This window comes from Mauremys mutica, chromosome 1 (genome assembly GCF_020497125.1).
Source record: "Mauremys mutica isolate MM-2020 ecotype Southern chromosome 1, ASM2049712v1, whole genome shotgun sequence".
Classification (NCBI taxonomy): Eukaryota; Metazoa; Chordata; order Testudines; family Geoemydidae; genus Mauremys; species Mauremys mutica.
The window spans coordinates 283913157-283928960 of record NC_059072.1 but is presented as its reverse complement, the minus strand read 5'-3'; the positions used below and the strand labels follow the sequence as shown (position 1 = coordinate 283928960).

Sequence of the window (15804 nt, the reverse complement as noted above, 5' to 3'; positions counted from 1 at the left end):
CTCTGAGCCTGTGCATCTCAGGTGAAATCTCTAATGGTGTTAATCTTTTAATTGTCTAATCAAAGCCCTAGATCTAAACTCTCAGCTGTTTTGTCTCCCATACTCACCATTATAGGCTTAATAAAAGCCAAATTCTCAAGCCATTACACAGCAGTATTACTGAATCCTTGCAGGCCTTTTCTGTATTATAAAATAGAAGTGATATATTGATTTTTTTTTTAATCTATTGAGTTCAATTAGTGCAAACCTCTACTGAAGAGACACTTAAACCTGATTTTTGTTTCACGTTTGACAGTTTTTAAAAAGAAAAAAGGCTTGTTTCATAAGGCCTAATCCGTTTTTAGAAACGGTGTGCCTTTTATCCTTATTTTAGCCTCGACTCAGTAACAAATAATCTTACCTCTCCCTTCCTCCAATCTATGCCTCCTGTTTACACGCTGCCGCTTTTCCTCTTGCCGTAGCTGAAGGTGCTCTTCAATATTAACCCCAGGAACAGGGACAGCTGCATCAATTAATAAATAAAAAATACAAAATTTATGTTTAAATAATATGATGAATGTGACAAAACCTAGTAATAGTCAAGAAAATCAAAGCTAAGGCTCAATATTTTGTCCTTTATAAGCTCCACTGAGATGTTTAGGAATAAGGGAAGGAGGCAACATAATGATTTCAGAATGGACTGTCAGCCTCAATTTTGGATTTCTTTACTTTCATAAGTCTGTCACAATTTCAACATTTAATAATTTTCTGTACTTCCTATCTATCAGCTACACGCAGTTTTAGAGTTTGTTAAGAGAGTTTGGATGTTTTTACTTTTGCCCCAAATTTCCAGTAAACATAACATAAGAGAACTTATATGTTGACAAATTCTATTTAAAACAGTGATCTATTTAAAATTTTCTTTAGGTACAGCACATACGACAGCAACATGAAAATGAAGACCACAATGTTTCAATTAGCAGCTCATTTTAGAAATAGTTGCATGATTTTTATTAATTCAATTAATAAAAATCAAGATTGTAGAACAACCTTGTTATTTTTGGCATGTTGATCAATTTAATACCTAATTATAACACCTTGAAAATAGGGGTTTGTAATGGAAAGATTAATACAAACTTAATTGCAGGCATAAGGTGACACAGAGACACTAATATTAAAATACCCAAAACCTTATTTAAAATATGATTCTACTCTGAAAAGTGACCATGAAAATGACATCTTTTATCCAACAGATCTCCTTGATTGTATTCAGCATTACATCTGCTTATTTAAGTGACAGAAAGAGGAAGTTACTTACCTGTAACTGGAGGTTCTTTGAGACGCATGTTCCCAATTTGGATTCCAAATGGGAGTGTGCATGCATGTCACACACCAGAGCCAGAAGGTTTTCCTAGAAGTGTCCGTTAACCTGCATGTGCATTGTACATCCCCATGTGCTCAGTCGAGGGTATAATAGTCTGTGTGGGTTGACGCCTCTCCAGTATCCCTCTTATTGCTCAATAGTCCGATCCGCAGCAGAGGGAATGCAGGGCAGGTATTGGAATCCAAATAGGAATCACACATCTCAAAAACTACCAGTTACCTTTTCCGTAACAGGTGTTCTTCGAGATGTGTTACTCATGTCCATTCCATATTAGGTATGTGTACTCACCACATGCACTGGTGCTGGAAGTTTTTCCCTCAGCAGTATCTGTAGGGGACCAGCTCTTGTGCCCTCTAGAGTGGCACCTGAATGGCACAGGATAAGGGGCGCCGCTGGCTCCCCACAACCAGAGTTCCTTCTTGCCGGAAACTCCGAAAGTGGGGAAGGAGAGCAGGTCATGGAATAGACATGAGCAACACATCTCAAAGAACACCAGTTACAGAAAAGGTAACTTTCTTTTCTTCTTCGAGTGCTTGCTCATGTCCATTCCATAGTAGGTGACTCCCACGCAATACCCGTGGAGGTGGATAGGAGTTCACGGACGTGCAGATTGCAACACAGCTCTGCCAAACCCAGCATTGTCCCTGGCATAATGAGCAGTGAACGTGTGAACAGAGGACCATGGTGTGGCTCTACAGATGTCCTGGATAGGGATGTGTGCCCAGAAGGCCGCCAAAGATGCCCACGCTCTCGTCGAGTGGACTTTGACAACCGGCAGCGGCGGAACCCCACCAGGTCATAACAGGTCTTTATGCACGAGGTAATCCAATTGGAAATCCTCTGCAAGGACACTGGGTGACCTTTCATCCTATCTGGTGTAGCAATGAAGAGTTGAGTCGATTTATGGAAAGGCTTGGTACATTCTAAGTAGAAAGCCAAGGCTCTGCAGACGTCCAAGGTGTGAAGACGCCTCTCTTCACTGGTCTTCTGCGGTTTGGGACAGAACACTGTGAGGAAGATGTTCTGGTTCATATGGAAGGTGGAGACCACCTTTGGCAGAAAGGCCGGGTGGGGCCGCAACTGACCCTTATCTTCGTAGAAAACCATGTATGGAGGTTCTCAGGTCAAGGCTTTAATTTCAGAGACCTGTCTCGCCGACGTCACCGCCACCAGGTGGGAAAAGGAGCAGGAACACGTGGCTCAAAGGATGGGCCAGTGAGCTTAGAAAGGACAAAGTTAAGATCCTACTGTGGGACAGAAGCCTGTACCTGCGGGAAGTGTCTCGCCTGTCATGATCCCCTGAGGAATCCGACTGTCATGTCATGGGAAAACACTGTCTGTCCTTGGATCGGCAGGTGAAAAGCAGAGATGGCCATGTGATGCACTCTAATGGAAAAGTGTGCCAGGCCCCGGTTCCTCAAATGAAGCAGGTAGTCCAGGACAGCCTGTATGGAGGAACGCGAGGGAGAGATGCCCCCTTCAGATGCCCAGCAGGAAAGCCTCGTCCTCTTGGCCAGGTAAATCAGTCTAGTTGAGGACTTCCTACTTTGCAGGAGGAGCTGTTGGATTCCTTTCGAACAGGTCCGCTCCTCCTGGATCAGCCACTCAACATCCACGCCAAAAGGTGGAGGGACCCAAAGTTGGGGTGTAGGAGTTGACCATGGTCCTGTGACAGTAGGTCCGGTCGGTTGGGCAGGAGCCAGGGAGGGGCCAGTGATTGGCTCATGAGCGTGCTGAACCATGTCAGGGTGATCAGGACTACCTGGGCCTTGTCTCTCTTGATCTTCGCCAGGGCCCTGCTGATGAGCAGAATTGGAGGGAACACGTATATCAGCCTTCATGACCACAACAGGAGGAAGGCATCGGAGAGGGAGTCCTTACTCAGACCTTGCAGAGAAAAAAAATGGTGGCATTTCCTGTTCTGTCTGGTAGCAAACAGGGCCGCTCAGGGAGTTTCCCACCTTTGAAAGATCATGCAGGCTACCTCTGGATGGAGCGACCACTCATGGTGAGAGGAAAAGTCCCTGCTGAGCTGGTCCACAAGCTTCCAGGTGGATCTCATGGCTCATGCAGAAGTCCCATAGATGGAGCTTCTCCTGACAGACAGCCAACGAGCATGCTCCCCTTTGACTGTTGATGTAGAACATCGAGGCTGTGTTGCCTGTCAGGACTCATACCACCTTGCCCAACAGGTGGGGCAATAAGACTCCGCACGCTAGCCGGACAGCTCGAAGCTCTTCGACATTTATGTACAACCACGCTTTGTCTGGGGATCACATCCCCTAAGTCTGGAGGACGCCGATATGCATCCCCCACCCAAGGTCTGAGGCGTCCAACACCAACTCGATGGAGTGGGGAGGGTTGTCGAACAGAACCCTTCCAGGGCTGTTCTGTGGTCGGCCCACCACCACAGCAAGGTAAGTATCACCTGGGGAATGGCAACAATCTTTTCCAGGGGGTCTCGGGACTGGGAATAGATCATCACCGGCCATTGTTACAGGGGTTGCATCCTGAGCCTGGCATGACAGACTACGTAAGTACATGCTGCCATGAGGCCCAGCAGGTGCAGACAGACCCTGGGTATAGTCAAAGGGAACACACAGACTTTCGTGATGCGATTCGCCAACATGTGGTATTATTGGCGGTCATCTGGTGGAGAGAGCGAAGAAAGAATAAATGCCTCATCTGGAGACGAAGATACAGCAGTGGAGACTGGCAGTACTGGTTCCATATCTTCTTCCTCCTCGTACACCGATGGTGCTGCAGGACGAATGAGGGATTGTTGATATGAGGCGACCAATGGTGCTTGGCATCCCTGATAGGGATTCGAGTGTGGCCATTGCCGTGCTTCATGGGTAGCAATACCAGGCCTCTGAAGCACAGTCATAAACTTGTGGATAGTGCAATCTGGGGCGTGATTCCAGATTCTGATATGGAACGGGAGAAAACGATTACTCTGTCTCTGAGAAGCCCTCAGACTTGGAAGATGGGGGAGTAGGGGCTGGGGGGAGGGGAAGAGAAAACCATAAGTACTGGAGGGTTGCATGTCGCAACAGAGCGGGTCTTTCTGGTAGCAGGAGCAAAGGTTCATCCAAGGGGAGGATGGTGGTGAGTGAAGGTCCAGAGAGGAGCAGAAAACGCAGATGGGAAGAAGCAGTTCCTCTGTGGACAGACGCGGTTCCAGTCATCTGGGAGTGCAAGGCAAAAAACTCTAGAGAGGCCAGAAGGTCCACATGGAATGAACACAGGGCAGTTTGAATGCCTGTGCGGATGGATCCGTGTGCAACCTCTCACCTGACCTAGTGGAGCTCATGGAAGAAACAATGAGCTTATGAGCAGACCCGAACCAGGATCTGTTCTTATGGCCATGGTCATGTTTTTTTCCCCCCCTCAAAGTGGGGCTTCTCTGTTGCCTTCAGTACCAACGGATCCAGTGCCTGGGAGGTGCTGGGAAGGGCACTCAATGCCAATGACGGATGCTTCACCGTCAGTTCCGCTGGTCCCAGATCTGAAGGCACCTGGGGGAGCATAGCCTCCTCCGTCAAGAACTTCCAGAGGTGAAGTTCTTGAGCCTCCCATGGTCAGGGCATTAAGGATTTGCAGACAGCACAGCTGACCGCAATGTGGGCCCTGCCAAGGCAATACAGACAATGCTAGTGCTCATCACTCTCAGAGAATGAGTGAGGGCAAGAGGCACAGTTCTTAAAGCTGGGAATGAACGTCACAGTCCCCAGCGGGGAGGGAGTCCCCAAACAGGGGAATAACTACACTAACTATATCTAAAGATAAAACATGTATAGAAAACAAAGCTTAGCTAGAACTACGTACAAGAATAGATGAAAAGACCACTCTCTTAGCTAGGCTAAGAGTGCAAAGGAACAGAGATTCTGACTCAGGGAAGTGGACAGGCATCAACCCACACAACCTATTATACCCTCGGCTGCGAGCATAAGGGGACGTACAACGCACGTGCAGGTCAATGGACACTGCTAGGAAAACCTTCTGGTTCTGGCATATGACGCACATGCACGCCCATGTTTGGAATCCATATACGGGGACCATCACTCAAAGAAGCACAAGTGTTTACTGATTTTACTCCTATTGGGATCACAAAGGCAACAAAGCTAAGTGGTGGAATCTAGCCTTCCATGTGTATCAACAGAAGTGTTCACAGTATTCCAAAAGCTTATTTAGGCTCTGCAAAACCATCGTCAGAACTACATACAATAAGAAAACAATCCATCTTCAGAGTCAGACTACATGTAAATTTGCAGGACTGCCAGTTAGAAAAAAATATTCTTAATTGTAAACTAAGCAGAATCAATTTTAAAAAAATCAACACAAAAGTGGAACTCTATAGTGCCATTTCCATAGATTCAAATTTCAGAATAAAGAATCCTGTGTCCCATCTTTTTAAAACTGATGGTAGTCCAGACTATAAAATATGCCCTTCAGCAAGTAGCAGGAGAATCTCTCCTTCAGAAACAGGCAGCAAATAATTACAGTGCCATAACACTAGCACCCTCCAATGCTATTAGGGCATCACAAGTACACCTGATAACAGGAATCATGGGGCCTGCCTTTCCTGCTCAACCAATGCAGTAAGAGAAACACCTGCAACATTTTATATCTTTTAAAATCCCACTGTTGCGCTATATATTTTAACACTGATTTCTGATTCTGAAGAAGCTAGTACTTGGCAAGATGAACACTGAGAAAAGAAAAGTAAAATTTCAATTATCTGAAGATGTTAGTTGTCACACACTAGAACCCCAAAATTGGTCCTGGACTAAATCACCCAATTATTAACTCTACGTTGTATTAAGTTCTGAACAGGTACCTGAATAAACCACAGTAAGAGGAAGAAGTTGCGACTAGGAAAATCAGCCTTATAAAATTAGGGAATACAATATTAAAAACATTTTCTATAATAATAAATCTAATCAGAAGTCATGGCCCCAAACTTTGTATTTAGAGAAGTCATTTTGGTTTTTTTAATTTATTCTTTCTGGCTTCAGCTCTTAAATATTAGTCTGGTTATACATAATCTCACTTTCTTCCACAGAGTTAATTATTTTTACATTTCTGCCATCTCCCACTTTCTCCAAAAATTTTGGGAGGAAAAGTTATTCAGTGCTGGGACTGAACACCCCATGTTTTTATGTAAAATCCTGTTGTACCAATTTCTGACAACAGACCTTTGGCAATCCTCCCTTCTAGAGCTAATATGGAGGGAGAGGAAAAGCCTTATGACACCAGCAGTGTCATCACAAGGGGAAGTGAAAGTTCAATGTATCAAAACAGTGCCATCATGCAAGTGGAGAGATGAAGTTCAAATGTTAGGTCCAGTCACTTCCTTTACTACAATACCAAGGAAAAAAGTCTAAGCAATAATTTACTCGTGAAAAAAAAAACTACTGCACTAAAACTGTCATGAAAGACCATAGCTCTGCAATGTTGCTGCAAAGGAAGAATGAAATTCCATGAAATTAAGATACAAAATTTTACAATCAGAAAATCAAAATGCATACAAAAGTGATAGGATCGTACCCATTTCTTGACCAACTGCTATTTTTCCCTAGTTACAGTAGTATGTATGGGGACTAAAAGTTATGCCACTGGCAAATGTCTGTTTATCAGTTTCATCCCACTTACCTAGTAGGAGATCTAAAGGTATCATCTCTTTCACAGCATCAAGAATTCCTCTTTGCCTTGCCTCTTGACCATCCAGCTCTCTAGCACAGGCCTTGCAACAACCACATGCAGCACAGCCAGACTCACCAGAGCCACAGCCACATATTCTACAGAACACAAAGAGGTTTTATTCATAATCTACCAAGACAAGCAATATTACATACAAATGTATTTGAAATACAGCTGTAATAGAACAGATTGGGCCAACATCTGTCAGTGTTGATCTAGGTTTATTTTGTTCTGCCTCTGTGCAAAGGGCTGGACTTGATGACCGCTCAAGGGCCTTTCCAACCCCACATTTCTATGGTTCTACAATAACCATTCATCTTCCATTTTATTTAATAAATAAATAAATAAATAAATAAAATAAAAGTTATAGCCAAAGCCAGGAATCCCGTACCTTATATAGCAGCATTCAGTGTCATTAGGCATACCAAATTACAGTTTGTTTATACTCTTTCCTCCTTTCTGCTTTTGTGAGAATTATTTTGAACATAAGAAATATTTTAAGTCACCTGTTACCATTACTAAAGTGTTTATAAAAACATCACAGAAGTTAAATATATTCTTGGTTTTAAAAACAGATGAGCAATATTTTCTTTAGATACAGTGCTATTTAAGACTCAAGTCTGAAGTGAAGTAAAGTAAAAATCTATTTTGATTACATTCTGTAATCTACAATACTGTATGAAAGATAATTGCATGAATGTATTTACTTACCCTCCAGGTACCCTGTCTGGACGCCCACTACTAACACAGCTGGCTCCATAGCCTGTACAGTCCCCACACACAGTGCATACCATGCACTGCTCCAGCTTCCATTTATGCATGCCTGGAGGACACATCATGGACTTCTCATCTTTTTCATCCAGTTCTTCTTCTAAGTCTTCATCCATTGCTGTTGCCATGTTCTCAACTACAAAACCTATTGAAGAAGGTATTGAAACACTTCAACAATTCTCATCAGTTATGTTAAAATACACAGTGCTATAAGGAAAACGCTAAACAATGGCAGGTCAGATGAAAATTGGACCTTTTGAGGCATACAAATGTTACATATATAACAGAGTTACCAAGTTAGGGACAGACTTTCAAAGGCTCAAATTTTACATATATAATTTTGGCAAGATGACCGTATAAGTCAGATACATGCAAAATTTCTTGGAAAATTTGACCTAGAACCGTTTTAATGTTTCCCTAATAGCACAGCCGTATGTAGAAAAACATGGGAAACAAGCACAAATCTAGTCTATCATTTTGTTTTTATTTCTAATTTGTTCATTCTTGTTTTCTTTTGTACTCATTTGTATATTGATATATTTGTAATATACTGTATAGTATATATTTTACTTAAATATAGATATAATCAAAAATGTTAAAAGAATGTCAAAGTTTCAAAGTCACAGTCAAAAGTTAAGAAATGTCAGAATTAAGGATGCCAATGCAACCTTAATTTGGCGATTTTGTGCACATAAATTATGGCACACACTTTAGAAACATGATCACATACTATGTTTTCCACAGACCTCCTGCCTCATTCAGTGAGAGGATTCCCCACCTTCTCATCCCAGTCTCTTCATCTAGTTAGCCCCAGACTTCATCCTGTCGGACTCATCATCCCTATCAGTCTCCTTTCCCAGCCAGTCCCATGGTTGTCCTCATCCAATTCCGTCTTCCACCCCTGCTCCCAATACCACTCTCCCTCACCTGGCTCCTTGCCCAACCAGCTCTAACATCACACACCCCTTCTCATGTGGTTACTTATCTGATTTGTCTTCACCCTTCCCCATGTCTCAGTCTCTGCTTCTCACCCTAAGGTTTCCTGTTCCACTCTACTCCTCCACTCTGGCCCAGTACCTCAACCTTTTGCATTTCAGTCATGCACTTCCTCCTCTTCATCTATGCTGCCTGAGAGCCAGCAGCAGGAACACTGAAAGCACAGAAGAGACTGTCTCTCCCTGCTCTCAGTTCCCGTGCCTGGAGCCACAGTACCTGGGATCAACAATTGCAGGGAACATCCTGCTCAGCCCCAGGATGAGAGGTGCAGCATGCCCAGTATAGATGAATTTTTTGACAAACTTAACTGCCATACTAACAAATAGAGCTCATTGGAAAATAGATTCCCCGACCCCAAACAAATCATAGGGTCCTGTGATATATTTCCTTAAAATAACCTCTTCAAATACAGTAACTACTTAAGAGCTTTGCTTCCCCAACCTCTCAATCATATGATAATGCCACTGAAACCCTACACAGAGATGTGTGTGGTCTTTATCTGTATTCCACTGAGGATTATGCGCATACGCCCAGAGCCGGAGCTCTTGAAAGTAGGACTGTTCGGCAGTCTGCGCACGCGCCCTGTGCTGCCTCATGGTGTCACCTGAGGAGATAAAGGGCGCAGCAGCCGCCAGCATCTCCAGTTCCTTCTCTACTGCAGATTTGTTGCATCCGCAGCAGAAAGGGAGGCGGGTGGGTACAGAATACAGATATGGACCATGCATCTCAAAGAACCTCCAGTTACAGGTAAATAACTTAGTTTTCTTCCTCGAGTGACAAAGAAGTGACGATTGTATTCTACTGAGGATATGTGGGAGGATGCTGCAATGAGACTGTGGAATGGAGGACTGTTGCTCTGAAGGACGCATCTGTTGTGGAATCATACACTTGAGCATAGTGTGTGGAAGTAGTGTGAACCTAACCCCATGTGGCCACCATGCATGTGTCTGTGAGGGGTACATTGTGGAGTGCAGCTGTAGTTTCTGCTTGTGCTCTCATACAATGGGCCCAAATCCTTTCAGGTGGGGATCATCCCGATAACTGATAGCAGCACGTAATGCACCCAGAAACCCACTTGGAGATTCTCTGAAAAAGGCTTGCCCTTTGACCCTCTCCGATATGGCTACAAAAAGCCTAGAAGATTTCTGAAATGGCTTTGTCTGCTCAAGATAAAAGGCCAAGGACTGTGAATAATCTTACGAATGAAGCCTTCTTTCCCCATTAAAGACATGAGGCTTGGGGAAAAAGTAGATAATGGTATGGGTAGGCATTTGGGGGTGAAAACGTAAAGAGATCTTGCTTTTATGGAAAGTGGTGAAGGGGTGGGGGGGAAATCAGCCGTCATGGCTCCCAGTTCACCAACCCTTTGATTGATGAAATGGCGATGAGGTAAGTGACTTTCATGGAAAGTACTGCTAACAGGCAGGAGTCCATAGGTTTGACAGGGTGGTCACCAACGAGGTGAGGACTAGGTTACAGTCACAATGGGGGGTCAATAGGCTGAATAGGAGGGTATTTTCATAGAAGAAGACCTTTCCAGACTCATACAGTTATGGGGTGGGTAAAAATTGAATTGCCGTCCACTGGTGGGTGAAGAGTACTAATGGTAGCTACTTGTATTTAATGGAGCTGAGGGCAAGTCCCGAGTCTTTCAGATATAGGAAATATTCCCAGATTAGTGAGATGCCCACCGCTTCAGGGACAAGACCCTGTTGTGTAGCCCAGGAGGTGAACAGCATCCATTTGGCTCGATACAAGCATCTTGTGGAGTCTTTCCTGCTGCTTGAAAGGACTGCTCACAGTGCCAAAGAATATTCCTGAGCTAATGGAGGTGTCCATCCAAAAAGCAAGCCATCAGTTGAAGGGTATGCGGATTGCAGTGTCTTAGCCTGCCAGTGTGTTGAGTCTCTAGCTCCAGGAATGTCCAAAGCATGAGTGGAGGTTGCTTCTGCACGCAAAGGAGAATTGGAGAAGTCAGAAGGGGGCTATCAGGATGGTTGTTGCTTTCTCTTGTCTGATCTTGTGGATTACTCATGGTAGGAAGGGTAAGGGGGAGGAGGCATAGTTTGTGCAGTCCAACCAGCTGCCTGACTAGGGAGTCCCCCTGTCATTGGGCTCCAATTCCTCATCTTGAACAATACAGGGTGCATTTGGTGGTGTTGTGGGATGCAAAAAGATCCCTCACGGGGGCTCCAGTCAAAGATGTCCATGATTACAGAGTCATGCAATTCACACTCATGGTCAGTTGCAAAGTTTCTGCTGAAAGCATTGACAAACACTTTCTGGGTGCCCAGTAGTTAGGCTACTATCAGAAGAATGTGGTGTCCGATGCACCATTCCTATAGGCGTATAGCTTCTGTACATAGCATTTGGATCTCATTTCCCCTTTCTTATTTACGTAGAAGAGCGTGGTGATGTTGTCTGAAGTGAGAACAACGTGCCAGTCCTGGATGGCTGGCAGGAACGCCAGGCACACTTTAAGTACTGCCTGGAGTTCCAATATATTTATGTGCATCCTGGCCTCCCATGTTGTCCACGTGCTTTGTGTCATGCAGTCTCCCATGTGGGATGCCTCTGTTATGACTGTAACAGTGGACAAGGACAGGAGGGAGGTAATTCCTGAGCAGACTCATAGTGGGTTCATCCACCATTGTAGTGAGGAGAGAACTTCTGGTGGCATGTGCAGCAGAGCGTTCATCGGCTGGTGCATGGGGAAATTAGACCCTCTTGCAGCCAGAGTTGAAGGCCATGCAGAAGTAAGCATGTAAATAGCATGACATACATGCAGGCTGCCTTGTGTCCCAAGAAAGAAACGTAAATTTTGGCCGAAATCCAAGGGTTGGAGATCACCAAAGAAATTAGTTCCCTTATTGTTTAGAATCTTTAGTGGAAGGTACACTTGGGCAGAAGTCACATCTACGCGAGCTCCTATGAACTCCAGGAATTGAGTAGGATGTAACACTGATTTCTCAACGTTGACACTGACCTCAAGGGAGAAAAGGAGTAGAAGCAGTTGGGATGCTGATTTCTGGGCCTCTTCCTTGGACCATGCTGCTATTAGTTGTCCAGATAGGGGAAAATGAGGGTCCTCTGACATCTGAGATGAGCTGCCACCACTGAGAAAACTTACGTGAATACTCAGGGGCAGTGGTAAATCCAAACAATAGGACCCTGTATTGAAGGTGTTGAGGTACCACCTTGAACCTCAGGAACCTTGTGTGTGTCAGGTGTGTATCGATATGGAAGTAAGCATCCTGCATATCTAAAGTCACAAATCACGTGCCTTTTTCAAGGGAGGGAATGATTATTGCAAGTGTGATCATACAGAATCTTCGTTTGGAAATGGAACGGCTGAGGTGTTGAAGATCCAATATCAGCCCCCATCCTCCATTTGGGGGGGGGGGGGATGGGGACTAGAAAGTAGCTTGAGTAGAACCCTGTTCCATGAAAGGAGTCTGGGATTAGTTCCACAGCTCCCCTCTGCAATAAGGAGTAAACTTCTAGTTGTAAGAGGTCCTTGCATGGGTGTTCCATGCATGTGGACCACGGAGGAGGGTGAGATGAGGGCATCACAGTAAACTCTATGACGTAGTCACCCTGGAAAATATCTAGGGCCCATCTGTCCACTGCTATTGCTTTCCATGATGGCAGAAAGTTTGAGACGGTCCCTGAAGGTGGTAGGATGGATATTGGTGTATGAAGTGGTTGACATCTCTGTAAGAACACTCAAATACCGCTTATGTGATGATTAGGTGAATTGAGTAGATGACTGGCAGTGAACATAAGCAGATATGGTCTGTGAACCTTACAGCACTTTTGAGAAGGCTCATAGGTGTATTAATGGTATAGTTGTGAGACCCTCTAACAATGTGATTGGGGCAGGAGGTAGAATTTCCTCTTGGTGCTGGTGTATAAATACCCAGAGATCTTAAAGTGGCTCTACAGTTCATTAGGGAGTGGAGGAATTCATCCATCTTCTAACTGAAGAGATGCAATCTGTCAAGTGGGAAGTCTATAGTGTTCTGCACCTCCCTGGTGAAGCCAAAGGTGTGTAACCAGGATTCCCTCCTCATGTCAATCCCCACTGCCAAGACACAGGAAGTTATGTCTGAGGAGTTCACTGTAGCATGGACCTGGTGAGTAACTTGCCCTCTTGTAGAACTGCCTGGAACTATCCAATCTTGCAAAGGTAGATTGTCTGCGAACTCGGCCAATTGCCCATAGTTAATAAAATCATACTTTGCCATCAGGGCTAAGTAATTTGAAATATTAAATTGGAGTCCAACCGAGGAGAAGATCTTTCTGCCCATGATATCTAGTCTCTTACCCTCTCTATCGGATGGGGTGAAGCAGGGCTGTTGTTGCTTGGAATGCTCAAAAGCCACCTGGATGACCAATTAGTTCAGGAGAGGACGAGAGAACAGGAACTCTGATCCTTTGGTGGGGACATAATACCTTTTTTCAGCCCCTTTCGGGGAAGGTGCACATGTGGCCGGGGTTGGAGGATGGCCTCACTGATTGGCAGGGCCACCCTCGCTGGTACCAAAGTGTGTAAGATGTCAAGTAGCTGGTGTTGACTGGCTTGTACTTCCTCTAATAGGATCACCAGGGCATTGGCTATTCTCCGCAGCAATTCTTGGAATTTATGACAGTTGTCTGGTGGAAAGGAGGGGACTGAAGAGGTGGCAGCATCTGGAGAAGATAAGGGATCTCTCTCTAGATTCATTGGTACCATTGGAGTCGGGCTAACTGGTGCATCATCCAGTGCCACGTTGGAACGCCTGCCTTACGAGGGTTGTGGTGACGAGGTGAGGGAGTCCCGGATACCATTTCTGTGGGTCAGGCAAAGTGGGGATGTGGGAACCTTCCGGTAGTTGTGCTTCTGGAACAGGAGCAGTAGACTGTGTCAGACATCTGTATTGTCCGAATCAGATGCGTCAGAAATCCTGCCAAATGCCGGTGGCGTAGGAAATAGAGGCAGCAGGAACATATCGGGGGAAGTGGGTATTCACCCACGAAAGCTCATGCTCCAATATGTCTGTTAGTCTATAAGGTGCCACAGCACTCTTTGCTGCTTTTACAGATCCAGACTAACACGGATACCCCTCTGATACTTGATATCAGGGGAAGGGTCCCTTTAATTTGGTAATTGGATCTGGGCCAGTGGAGACCGTAGTCCTTCCAGCACAAACACCACATCGGGATCTGGAGTGCTTCTATGTTCCCTGGGGAGAAGGGGAGAGGGAGTCAATGGTACCTGTTCCACTGAAGAAGCCGGTAACAGGAAATGCATCTGTCTGGAGACAGACTGTTCCCAGGATGCTGGTGGGCCACAAGTGGTGGAGTCGCAGGATCTATGATCATCAAAGGTGGATCCAGAAATTGGTGTGGTTGTTACTCGGTCTTGTGAGACTCGGAACACGTGCCTCCTTCATGGACATAACTTGTGGACAGTGCCGAATCCTTCTTAGACTTGGAGGAAGACTTACTGTCATGTTTATGCACATGCTTCCTTGGTTCATGGGTGGGCCCAGCGCGGGATCCTTAGCACTGATACAAGCGGATCCCAATGGCAGGGGAAGTACTCTTCACCTGTTCAGGACAACGTATGGGGCGGTTCCCGGGCCAAGATCCGATGACAGTTCCATGGCAGTCTCCGTAAGTTTCTCCTGAGGTGGAGAGTCCAATTCTCTTGAGAACAGGCAGGAAAGGAGAGGCAGATACTGCACCTTGACATGATATGGGTTTCTCCCAAACTGATGGAAAATGAGTGAGGGCAGAAAGCACAGATTTTGAACCCCAGAGGCTTCAGCATAATCCAGTACCCTGGGGAGAGGGGAGCGTTTGCCGAGAAACACTGCCAAAGTGGCATCACAAGTCCTAAATCTGGTACAAAAGGAAAAATTCAAACAAAAATAAAAAAGGGAATATAGAACAAAATAATACATCTAAACTACGAACAGTATTAGGACTATTTAGAAAAGTTTTGGAGAGTGCATCATAAAGATGACAGGAAAGTAAAAGCTTCAACTCGAACCATGCACCCTTTATCACCTCAGGCGAAACCATAAGGCAGCTCAGGGTGTATGTGCGGACCGCCAAACAGTACTACCTTCAAAAGTTCTGGCACCAGGCTCATGCACATAACCCTCAGTAGAATACAATAGGGACCACCACTTGAAGAAGAATATATTGTTTCTAACACAATTTGAAAAAGAAATTTAGCTCAGTTTTTATTCTGTTATTTTATAAAAACAAGCAGCTCACCTTTTCCTCCCTGGCTCATGGAGCCTGTGTCTCGTCCACACTGTCCTTTATTATTCACACCAAATGTCCAAATCTCTCCATTCTTCATTAGCACACATGTATGAGCTTTGCCCATAGCTACCTGAGTCACAAAATGGCCTTTCAGATCTGTTACTAAACCTGTGAGAGATAAAATATTTGGGTGATGAACAGCATTTTCTCTCTGCATCAGACATTCACTATATCACAAGTACTGCTGAAAAAACATTTAATTTTTTTAATCGGGAGTAAAGGTAAAGTGAGAATGATGGAATACTGGAGTTAGTAAAACACATGTCTGATCTACACCTAAAGCTTAGGTTCACCTAGTTATGTCAGACAGTGGTGTGAAAAATTCATACCCGAGAAATGTAGTTAAATTGACATAAAGCCCCAGTATAGACAGCCATTAGGTTGCTGGAAGAATTCTTCTGTCGACCTAGCTACCACCTCTCAAGGGGATGGTCTAACTACAGCTATGGGCAAAAAAAACTCTTCCATCACTGTAACAAGTGTCTTATACTACAGCCCTACAGCTGTAGTGCTGTAGCTGTGCTGCTGTAGTGTCTGTAGTGTAGACAAGGCCAGAGGTAGTGAAGAACAAGGAAGGAGGGAAGAACAGTCATAACTAATCTGCCCAGTCAATACAATAAATGTACAAGTTTTTTATTAAGTGTTTTCATACA

The 15804-nt window shown here is 44.7% G+C and overlaps 1 protein-coding gene across 5 annotated transcripts in view; it reads right to left on the bottom strand.

Moving 5' to 3' along the window:
- Positions 1 to 15804, bottom strand: part of MYCBP2 (MYC binding protein 2) — a 415400-nt gene that overhangs the window by 292857 nt on the left and 106739 nt on the right. For all 5 annotated transcript variants that reach the window (XM_045011267.1, XM_045011270.1, XM_045011275.1 and 2 more), the window contains 4 exons: positions 15101 to 15259; positions 7778 to 7982; positions 7019 to 7164; positions 401 to 502 (listed from right to left, as the gene is read on the bottom strand). In XM_045011267.1, the coding sequence (XP_044867202.1) occupies positions 401 to 502; positions 7019 to 7164; positions 7778 to 7982; positions 15101 to 15259 (612 nt within the window). The remainder of the gene's footprint in view (positions 1 to 400; positions 503 to 7018; positions 7165 to 7777; positions 7983 to 15100; positions 15260 to 15804) is intronic.